This window comes from Sphaeramia orbicularis, chromosome 11 (assembly GCF_902148855.1).
Source record: "Sphaeramia orbicularis chromosome 11, fSphaOr1.1, whole genome shotgun sequence".
Classification (NCBI taxonomy): Eukaryota; Metazoa; Chordata; class Actinopteri; order Kurtiformes; family Apogonidae; genus Sphaeramia; species Sphaeramia orbicularis.
Genome location: NC_043967.1, coordinates 47,309,590 through 47,321,845, shown reverse-complemented (window position 1 = coordinate 47,321,845; position 12,256 = coordinate 47,309,590). Strand labels below are relative to the sequence as shown.

Sequence of the window (12,256 nt, the reverse complement as noted above, 5' to 3'; positions counted from 1 at the left end):
TCCATGATCAGTAAATTAAATATAGGAAAATGCCTGATTTTCACAGAAAAAACGCAAAATAAAGAGGATAATATTATAATAAATGGTGATAAATCACTTAAGACAGGTTAAATATAAGAAAATTTCATTTAAGAACTGCCACATACGTAGCACTGGGTCTTTATGGGTTAAATGATCATTAATGTTTCATACTCACGGGTTATTGTTTAATCTTTCAATATTTGTATTGTGTTTTTAGGTTTAAGAAAGATTAAGTCAACTCATGAGTGTTTGTTTTTTGTGTCATCATCCGTTGATAAATCTGTTTGATCTGTTTCATTCAGTTTTTTTAGTCAGTTTTCATTTTACTGTCATACACAAGTATTTTGCTGCAGAACCATTAAATATGGATCCATCGTTACAGGATTAGCTGCAGTGTAATTCATCACTAAGCCGATCTTTTCTTTACCTCTTCTTGACTTTTTCCAGACATCTACAGCACCAACACTAAGGAATGAGTAAATGAGAGACGGCGCTTGAAAATCCTATATTCAAGGAGAATCATATTTTTAGAAAAAGCCTTTTAGCCAAAAATACGCACAATCGACATTCTCATAAATCATATGACGGGAATAAGTGGTTTTATGCAGAAAGGTCTGTGTTTGAGAAGAGTATTTCAGAATTTGACATACATTACCGTAGTTATGTTGCCAGTTAAGCAGTTTTATTCCTAGAGTGTTGCAGCGTTGCAGTAAAAGAAGCCTCTAATCTGTAAAATAATTTGCTTTCAGTCAGAGACATTCAAGCCTCTTAAAATGTTAATTTTATACAAGTCAAAGTGCATGTGCTCTATTTTTAACACTGAATCTAAGCACCAATAAACCTTAGTGTATTTCAGAAATACAAGTTGCAGACGATTCATTTCATTTGGGTGTTTCACGCAGACTTTCTACTGTGTAAAACCAAAGAAACCTGCGCAGAAAATACGAAAACAAATACTGTAAGTATCGTGTTGGCTTTTTACCACAGGTGTTTATTTTTCAGTGAACCCGAGTGATGGTTTAAGTTGCACAAGTTTCATCTGAGTCTCATTAGGCTGGTGTAAGGCAGTTATTACTGTTCATACACACAAACCCTGTCCTGCAGAGAAAGGCATGAGAAACACAGGTTGTGAGTGTGCAGTGTAATGACAGACACCACAGACATGTTGTTTATAGGGTGTCAGAGGAAACAAATAAACCAGATCCACTTGTAAAATGTTTAATTTCAGTTGGGACACACATGCCTTCACTTGGGATCTGAGTGGAAATGTAACCTCCTATTTCTCTCTTAAGGTAGTGTAATAAATAAATGAATGAAATAAACCATATAATAATAGCAATAAAAATGACTTCAATCATTACCTTGAATGAATAGAGCTGTAATGTAACTAACTGGTTTAAGTTAAGATCATCCACTATTTCCAGTTTTAGCCAGTTTGGTTCATTTTAGTTTTGTTACTGAACATTGATGAGTATTTGTAAATGAAGGGAATAAACTTTAAATGTAAGAAGTGTTTAGCATTAACCTCCAAAACATCAGGATCAAACTGGACAGAGTTTACTTTAATGTGAAATGCTGCTGCAAAATGGACAATCTATCCTTGATATGTACAGCAATTTTGTGTTTTGTGTAGGAATTTAGGGTAGGATGGGGCAAGGGGGCAGGAGATTATAAGTTAAACTTCATCCTGCTCCTTTTCGAATCTTGGACTTTCTTTTATATAATCATTTTGTTGTTTGGTTTTAATGCAAATTCGAAATAAATAAACAAACAACTGTGATTTCCAGGGGAAATGATGTTTCATAATAAAGTTACATCTCCTTTTAGATAGAATTACAAGATCTAAAGACCTTTTTGGCTTACAGATGAGGAAAAGCACAGGTAATATATATAATACATGGCTCCGTTCCATTTAGTGAACATTCACTGAAGCACCATGCACGACTCAGAGACCTGAACCTGATGCACTAAATGGAATGCAGCCTGAACCAGTCAAAATGTCTGGTGTTAAAGAGTCTGATGCAGAGTATAACTGCACTGAGCTGTCAAAGGCTCCGTCTCACATATGTGATTTAGAAAAGTGACTGATCAGTGACGAGTGGACGTCCTTAAATTGCATTAGATGATGATGATGATGATGAGGAGGAGGAGACAGAAACCACATCTGGAATCATCTGGGAACCTCTCAAATTCTCAGAAGACCCAGCAGATCCTGAGGAGTCTGACTTCATGTGATGCTCTGTTGTTTGTGTTCTGCTGCCACCTGTTGGTTCATGTCCATCATGACGCTGCAGATTTGTCCAGCATTTTATGTCCATATATTTATCTATAAATGTGTTTAATGCTGATATCATTTAAGCTATAATTGAACCTTTTAATTTTCCATAGTTGTTGATATTTTAAGACTGATTATTGCCTCTAAAGTTTTTCAATGCACCTTAAATCTTTGCATATAAGCATAAGATGTCAATGTAAATATTACAATACTATATGTTTGTTGTTTATGTAGTTATGGCAGATGACTGATACTGATATGAAACTGGATCTGTGTTGTGTTTCAGATGCCTGTTTGGATGATCCATGTTTCAACGGCGGCACATGCACTGATCGAGGAGGAGAGATTAAATGCCTCTGTTTGCCAACATATGGAGGGCAGTTCTGTCAGACAGGTAAGCTCTGGGATTATTTTATATGAGAAATATGATTTAATATCTGTCAAAACCCCAAGAAGTAACTGTTTAATCATATGAAACTTATAGCTTCAGGAATTCTGTAACCTTTCATCATAACAACTGAAATAATTAAACCCCAACCCCAGATTTTAATAAAGTACTCATTATATTACAAAAATAAAGTTAAAATACAAAGAGACAAAAATTTATGTTACAAGAATAAAGACATAATTCTATGAGTAAAGAGTGATGTGATATCTTTACAAGATAAAAGAGGAGGTTTGTATCTGTGAAGATCTTTCCAACTTCACCTAAATCTCAAAGATATAAAATCTAAAAGTATTTCCTTATTTGTGAAACCTATACCAAGGTGTCATTTAAGTTGATGTCATAGATTTATAATTTTAACACAAACATCAGAGGCAGTTTCTCTGATATTACCCCTTCTCTATGACTTTGTTTTGATAAAATTCTGATTTTTTTCCCCTGAAAATATTACAAATGTGGCTTTGTAATATGATTTTTTTTTCTTGGAAAATTACAACTTTGTTCTCATAATATTTGGCTTTGTTTCTAAAAAAAAAAAAACCCCTACCTATTCATTAAAGTAATACAATGACTTCTTTTAATCTTCAATTTGGGCCTAATCCTCCTTCATAATAAATACACAACAGCATATTAGAATGTACAAATATGATTTTACAAAGGGGAACAAAACTTTCCATCACATTATCATGTAATTTTGCTTTTTTTTTTTTTTTTTTTTTGCTAAAAGAGGGACTATACTTATGTCCTCTTTGAGGATTTATAAAATATAAATAAATAACAGGGTCATTTTAACAGGGTGTTCCAGTGTCAACAGTCATTTTTTAAACTTATGTAATGTGTAGTTTTTTCATTTAAAAAATTGTGATTCTAACACCTTAAACTCCTAGATATTTAGTCTTAGGACAACTGCATCTGATAAAAAAGTACATTTGTTTTGTTATGTTGCTGATAACTGTGTTTCACAGGTCAGAAGGTGAACTAACTGAGCATGTGCAGATGAGTGTGGTAACTCTTGTTTAGTTTGTGATTGTAATAGTTCAGGTGTTTCCATGTGTCCCTGGTCCTCATGTTCTCCTCTATAAGACTTACCAGGTTCCTGAAGGCCTCTCTGACTGTCCCGTCTCCTCGTCTGTGCTGTTTTCAGATCTGGAGCGATGTGAACTGGGCTGGGATAAGTTCCAGGGTTTCTGCTACCGACACTTCAGCCAACGTCTGAGCTGGGAGGTGGCCGAGCAGCACTGTCGCATGCTGGGAGCTCACCTGGTGTCCATCATGAGCCCTGAGGAGCAGACGTACCTGAACAGTGGGTTAACATCTGTCTGCTCACACACAACACAACCAGCTTCACAGTTTCACATCTCTGAATGTTTTAATACATCCTTGTGTTTAGTCAGAACAAACCCTGTTTTTCAGAATCATAGAAGAGACGTTAAACCAACTGAAATGTGTCTGACCCTCTGAGAGTCTGAAAAATACATAAAATATGACAAAATTTTAAATTCCCTGCACTGTAAAAGCTGAGACTGGGGTCAGTTCATACTCAGTAGGTACATAAAAGCACCATTTACTTAATAAAACAAGCCAAAGGTAGTTTTCACAATGATTAGGTTAAATTCTACTCATTGGAATCATTTATTGCCTCAGTTTTAATGAATTGCAGTTAAAAAAATTTTTTTTACAGTTAAACAACATTAAAATTGAAAAATGTTTAGTTTGAATTCTGTTTCATTTGCACCTAATTCTGCACATTTAGAATAGTATGCTACACTTGATTGTCCTTATTAATGACATTTATATCTGTGTAATGTTGTTGTTGTTTATTTTTTACACTAGATCTACCAGGAGACTTAAAACCGCCAACAGGTTAAAATTTAATCATCACCGTGTCGTCGTCTGGTTTTATAATTTAAGTATCTACAGGAACATTTTACATGTGCATCAGTACAAATCAGTCTTAAATGTTGTGAAAATAGGTATTAGAAGAACATATGTATGTATTTGTGCATTTAATAAATCTCTATCTCTTATCCTTTGTAAATTGTTATGACAACATAGTTTTCAGATCACCCTCAAATAAATTACAAGATGCACTAAATGTCACAAATATCAGTGCTTTTATATCAGGATTACTATACTGTATATATAATTGTACTGTCTAAATGTACAAATGTCCATATTTAGTATCTGGATTCATCTTTAACGACACAATTCTGGAAAAATCAAATCCTGAGGGACTCCAGTGTTTAATTAAAACATTTTAATGTGCTTTTGTGACAAATATTCACTTGTTAATTCAACCTGCTGGTAATTCTGGAGCTAATATCTTGAACGAAATTATAGAAATGTACTAAAATAAATGTAACTAAATTTAAACAAGAGAGAAAGATTTGCAGAAACTTGGTGAATGGAGACTAATTTTTGTGAAATTTTTAGTAAATCTAAATCTAATCAGTGTTGCAATAATCTTTTGAACTTTGACGACGTCAAATTGAAGCAGATTAGTTAAATGGAATAACAGAGGGAATATATATTGAAATTAAATATTTATAATCATGTAAACCTTTTCTTTTTCTTCAGGTTATTATAAAGAATACCAGTGGACTGGTCTCAATGACAAAACCATTGAGGATGATTTCCGCTGGTCTGATGGAAACCCACTGGTAAATGTTTGAAATGAACATTAAAAATGAGTCGATAACCCATGTAACTCATTTAAATGACAGAATATTTTCTTTTTTTTATCATTTTGTTATGATTTCATGTCACATCCAATCACAAAAAGTCGAGGAAACAAGACATTTTCCCTTGAAAATTTATATTTTTGTTTTGTAACCAAGTAACTCAAGCACAGTTTTTACCCACAAACAATTAAATGTGCCCCCCCCCCACTGACCCTACCTCAGTGCAATAGCCACAACACATGTACCCTGTTTTCCTAATCTCACCTGTATATATCCTAGATTGCCTGTATATATCATTATTTGTTGTACATATTTGTCATCTGTATTACTGTATTATAGTTTAGCTTTTGTATATTCCAGTAGTTTTTGTAGCATTTAGTAGCATATTCATATTTATTTTTAATATTTTATCCTGTAGCTTTTTGCACATGCCTACATTTTCAGTATTTTGCGTGATATTTTTATACAGTCTTTTTGCACTAAGTGTTTTTGATGCTAAACTGATTTTCATTATTCCTGTGACAGTGACAATAAAGATCTATTCTATTCTATTCTATTCTATTCTATTCTATTCTATTCTATTCTATTCTATTCTTAGTGTACAAACCTGGGTTTATAACAGATATTTCACAGCCTCTTGACATTAAGGTGTGACTAGTTGTGTTTGTGCACAGCTGTATGAGAACTGGTACCGAGGGCAGCCCGACAGCTACTTCCTGTCTGGAGAGGACTGTGTGGTGATGGTTTGGCACGACGACGGCCGCTGGAGCGACGTACCCTGCAACTATCACCTGGCCTACACCTGCAAGAAAAGCACCTGTAAGAGACACATTCAGTTTAATCAACAATAAGTTATAAGATGGTACATTACATATTTAACTCTTGGAAATACATGTAAATTAAGCATAATTAGCTAATAAGGCTTTCGACATGTGGATCTTAAACTTTTCTTTTTTTCCCCTTTTCTTTTCTTTTCTTTTCTTTTCTTTTCTTTTCTTTTCTTTTCTTTTCTTTTCTTTTCTTTTCTTTTCTTTTCTTTTCTTTTCTTTTCTTCTTTTCTTTTCTTTTCTTTTCTCTTGGTTTTCTGCATTTTATTATTTTATTTCCTATGGACTTTTTTTTTTTTTTTTTTTAATTAAAGCTCATCTGCTTTTATTTAATTCTGTAAAATAATTTGTAATATTATTTTGGAGATGTGCCATAGAAATAACTTTTATTAGTAGAAGTATTAATTTTAGAATCAGAATACTTTATCATTTGTCATGACAGAAAATCATATTCAGTGTGTATAAAACAAAGCATAAAAATGGCAAAAGACTGATTTGAAAAAATAGAAATTAGCATAAAATCTGCACTGTACTTAACAGACTAATGAATGTTTAATATTACTGGTCTACAATTTTTTTTAGAAATGATTTGCTTCAGACATTAAATGCGCTAAATGTTACGTATTTTAATAAGATTAATTGGAAAATAAATGACAAAAGTGCCGGTTTGCTGATGTTTTCAAGGTATATGATTAAGTGTTATGACACATATATATTGGTTTATGTACATTTATATAATAGTTTTATAAATCTTCCACTAAATAGAACCTGTAAAGTGAATGTATTCTAATGTGCAGACGATGTTTTGAAGTAGACCTTGTAGCTCTGAGACAAATATTCCTTTTGAGTCAAACCCATTCTCTTGTTAATTCTTGAATTTCACATTTTGACCCAAGGCTGTATCTTGGAAAGTTCAGCCAACCAGCATTTTTGACTGGATTTTTCTTTATCAGTGACTCTCATGTGGTAAAATTTCAGTACTTTTATTCTGGAAGCATTTTCCTTGTAGACCAGTGTATTTAATGTTTAAAAGGATCCCCATTAGCTGCCACCAAGGTGACAAGCTAATCTTCCTGGGGTCCACACAGAAGGACAAAACAAAACACAGAACATAATAATAAATGATATGCATGACAATCACAATTCACATTATTAACAATGCAGATCTAAAAGCAATAACCATTATAAACATCATTAAAAACATAAAACATCATCAGAAAATGAATGATGAAGTAGGTGACTATATATATTTGGCAGCAGCTTTGTAGACTGTCCATCATCTTGGATTTAAAGGAGTCAAACAGGCAGATTTATTATCACTGCTCCATCAAAGCATCTGTTTGTTTATCCTCTTCACTCATGGTTTCCCTCTTGTGGTTATTTTGGGTTTTACATCAGTGATTTATTCTGGCACTCACACAGATTCCATCTAATGCTTTACTTCCACAGCCTCCTGTGGTCCACCGCCCAAGGTCAGAAACGCCTCCATATTCGGAAAGGTTCGTCAGAGATATGAGACGAACGCCGCTGTGCGTTATTACTGCACTCAGGGTTTCCAGCAGAGACTGAAGCCTCTGATCAGGTGTTTGTCTGGAGGGATGTGGGAGAAACCTCAGATCATGTGTATCCCCGGTAAGAAAACAAAATAAGAAGAAAAACACCTGAAACACATTTAACTTAAAGTGTATTTCCACGCCTGTGTCACATATGAATTATAAATATAAAACATACAGTGAGCAGTGTTTATCTGGTCAAAGAGCAAGAGAATATCACTGGTTATCTCATCCTGTAAGTGCTTATTTTTAGGTTTATTCTTTTCTTTTCTTTCTTTCTTTTTTTTTTTTTTTTTTTTTTTTTAAATAATGGCTGTTTATTCTTACCTGCAAAGGCCAAAACTGGCTAAACTACTTTATTTTATGTGTGTCTGGGTGCTATCATCCAGAAATACTGCATGAATCCATATTTTTTCCACTGACATGATCTGTAATTTGATAATGTGATCATTTGAGTCAATCAGGTTTCTATAAATACTTATTCCTGCACAAATCATGTATTAATCTGCAGATAAACACTGGTAGAATATAAGAACTTTTACTCAAATCCTATATGTTAAGTGTGACGTTTAGGTACTTGCACTATTGTACTCCATTACATCTCAGAGGCACGTAGTTTTTACTCCACTCCATTTGTCTGATGGCTTTAGTTACATTTAAAATTACGTTTTAATCTATTTCCTGTCCACATATCTTCAAATGAACCGATTTTGAACGTTAAAGCTTAATATTTTTAGTTCTGCTGGGCAGAAACTCCATAATCACCCGTCACTGTGTTGTAATTCGAGGTTTGAGACCATCTACTCCGTTCCAGTGTTTTCAGGCTGTAGAAAATCCACAGAAAATCCTGCAGCTTTAAGGATCAAGTGAAAGCTTCTCCTTTTTAAGCTAAATACACTCTTTAAAACCCTCTTGGAATCGCTGGAAAATGCATTGTCATATTGTTTTCCTGAGTTCATATAAAGTTGAGTTTTTAGACACTGTTGGTTCTAAAACACATACAGTGTGAAGATTTTATACAATATGATGCGTATATGTACATATATAACATCAAAACACTGTGTATACTTTAACGCTCATACTTTAAGTACATTTTGTCGTTATACCTTTAACCCATAAAGACCCAAACATCCACCAGTGACCAAAACCATGTACTGATCTAAACTGTTTAATACCTGTTGATCCACTAATCCTGTCAATACATGGAAATAATTGGTGCAAAATGCAGTTTGTCATTTGGACATTCAGAGCCTCCATAATGAACGTGGAAACACCGTCATCTTCTACAACATTGATTCACCCATAAAACCCATGGAGTTTAATAAGTGACAGTGGATGGAGACACTGGGTTTATGTTCAGTTAATGATATAATTTGTTTAAAAAGTCAGTTTTCCTTCAGTTTTCTGTGTTTTTGAATAGAATAACCCTCAATTTTACTCTGAGGGTTTACGAACATTTACATAATCAGTAAATTAAATACAGAATAATACAAAATTTTTGCTGAAGAAATGCAAAATAAAGAGGATAAAAGGGGTAATAGAGAGGAAAATTAATTTGCCAACTGCCACAACAGTAACACTGGGTCTTTATAGGTTAATTCCTTTTACGCTGTTGCTCATAAAGGTGGAATAATTTTGTTTTCAGACACATTCCTTTTTTTTTATTCCTGTTTATACACATCAGTTATCACCTTTGACCAGGCACAATGATTACATACTGAGTCCCAGTTACACTTAATCTGTTAAGAATAAATCATAGTCACAATCATTTTATGAGAAGAGGGAAAAATAGTTCCTGCAGACCCAAATACAGACAGTTGTTTCTTCATAATGAGACTTTAGTTTAGTTTAGGTTTAACTCCCTTCACCATAGAGAGTCTTGTCATAAATGGTGCATGTGCAGTAGACCCCCCCCAGTACAAGAAGGTGGTGTGCATACATTTGCATTTTAAAGCACATGTGAACAGATAGCCCAGTAAGTAAAAATAAAAAGAGTCTATGACGCAGATGAACAGGGTTTGAATCCCAGCAACAGGACTTAGATTATTTTCAACGTTGTACATGTTCAAACAGTCGACTCCATAAAAACTGCACATTGAAGAAAATATAGTAGTCATCTGTCGAAACAATGTCTTTTTTATGTTGTTTTTGTTGTATGTCTTTTCCATGTTGTTGTTTTGGTCTTGTTTTGCTTTTACATTGTTTTTGTTATTGTGTCTTTTTTGTTGTTGTTGTTTTTCCCCTTTGTGTAATTTTTGCCACTACCTGTCTTATGCATTTTGTAACTGAGGCCTGTCCTGTAGCTACATTTTACTGGGCTTTAGTGAGGTCAATATAGATGAACTTTTCCAGAGAACATTCTTCTTCTTCTTCTTCTTCTTCTTCTTCTTCTTCTTCTTCTTCTTCTTCTTCTTCTTCTTCTTCTTCTTCTTCTTCTTCTTCTTCTTCTTCTTCTTCTTCTTCTTCTTCTTCTTCTTCTTCTTCTTCTTCTTCTTCTTCTTCTTCTTCTGTTAGGTATATACAGTAGTGGAAAAAGGTTTGTGGACACCCCATGCATTTGTACTATACTGTAATAAGAATCACTCTTAAGTCAGTGTTGTTCCATTCTCCAAACCCACATGCTCCCTTCTGCACATGCTCAGTTCCATCGAGGTCAAAACTGGATATTTTTGTAAGATAACGAAACAGATCCAGGACATGACATGTTGAAACTGTCAAGAAGACAGTTTTCTTGTAACAATAAACAAAAAATCATTTGCATTTGTCTGTCTGATGCAGACACACCTTTGGAAACACACATAAGATTTTTATGCAGAAATTTCATGATAACATTTGAGATTTTGTAAAATTTCAAGGTTGTCCGAAACTTTTTTCCACTACTATATAGTTTTTCATTTGCCAACTGAGTAAAAATAACTCTGCAGTTCATTTTGCAACCTTGAATTAGTCAAAACCCGCCTTTACTGATATTAACTCACAGTGGTGTTCGTACTTTTACTTTCCTAAATGATCTGAATACTTTTTTCATCACTTTAGCTGTCATCCCTAACAAAGACACCATTTATTACTGATTAAAGTGTTGACGTCTCCCGTAGGAATGACAGTATTTGTAGCTCAGTTGCAGATCTCGGTCTTTTCTTGTTGAGAATATAGAAACAATTAAGAATAAACCCATTCCAGTTTGTTAATACGCTGCTGAACATGCATTTACTCACACTCACGTTTCCTGGTGAATTTCCTTTCAGAGCCTGGAAGTCCAACCCAAAACCCTGAGGAAACGTCTCCAACCAACAACTTCGCTGCCATTGAAGACGAGTTTGAATCCACTAAAGAGTCTCCACAGTACTGGGACATCAAGTTTTAAATGTCCTCCACGTCTCCTTTTCTTAAACTCTGCATTTGTAATGAGACAAGGTGAAAAGAAATGAAAGCTTTTACCAATGAATACTGAAAGAGGAGGGAAGGAACTAGAACTAAACAAGCACAAAAATACGACCTCCTCGAAGCCAACGAGTCGCACACACAGACTCTTTTTATTTAGAGACAGAAACCGATCCCTTAGAGACAGACATTCCTATTTCTAAGTTTTGTACAGCATTTTTCTGGCATATATATATATATATATATATATATATATATATATATATATATATATATATATATATATATATAATATATATATATATATATATATATATATATATATATATATATATATATATGTGAGTTTTACAGTAGTACACCAGCTCCAAATTCACAGTAAAACTCCTGCATTTTTATTTCCACTCAAAGTTGGTTTCATGTTTTAAGAACTTTTCACAAAATGGTGCTAATGTCTCTGAGACATGTGAAAATGATCCAAACACACAGACGTCACACAGCTCCAAAGTCAGTCCTAAAAGTCCATAAATACTGTACATATCAGTTTTCATTCCTGTCATTCTGAGAGTTGATTTCCAATAGACACAGTTTTGTTCATCAGCTTTATGTTATAATAAAGTTTTGTAGAACAGAGCAAAGAATAAACCATTTTCCTATTTTACCCTCAGCTCTGTGTGTGGCCTTTATTTTATGCTGAATGAAGGGGAAACGACAGCAGACGGTGCTGTTTTTCTTTCTTTTAAACATAGGGCGGTGTGGAAAAACATCATTATGTGTTAACAGAAACTAGTATTATCAGTTTTGTGAAGTAAGTGAAAATAAAAACCCAAAAGCAGCAGATTGAAATATTACAAATTCACGTTTGCAGCATACACAGATCAACCATAACAGTCTGAACACTGACAGGAAAAGTGATAATAACCCATAAGGACCCAGAGGGACATTTTCTGCAGTTCCCAAAGGAATTTTTTTTTAAATATTTAACCATCCTTAAGTGGTTTTTCACCATTTATTGCAATATTATCTTCTGTAGTTTGTGTTTTTTTCTGTGAAAATCAGGTATTTTCCAACAT

General features: G+C 33.8%; 1 protein-coding gene across 1 annotated transcript in view; it reads left to right on the top strand.

The window, feature by feature from the left end:
• The window catches only part of LOC115428902 (brevican core protein-like), a 32,715-nt gene extending 21,299 nt beyond the window's left edge, over window positions 1-11,416 (top strand). Inside the window, exons 9-14 of the mRNA XM_030148149.1 lie at window positions 2,583-2,690; window positions 3,886-4,044; window positions 5,319-5,401; window positions 6,097-6,241; window positions 7,699-7,881; window positions 11,048-11,416. Coding sequence (XP_030004009.1) covers window positions 2,583-2,690; window positions 3,886-4,044; window positions 5,319-5,401; window positions 6,097-6,241; window positions 7,699-7,881; window positions 11,048-11,166 — 797 coding nt within the window. The 3' untranslated portion in view covers window positions 11,167-11,416. The remainder of the gene's footprint in view (window positions 1-2,582; window positions 2,691-3,885; window positions 4,045-5,318; window positions 5,402-6,096; window positions 6,242-7,698; window positions 7,882-11,047) is intronic.
• The last annotated feature ends 840 nt before the right edge of the window (window positions 11,417-12,256 follow it).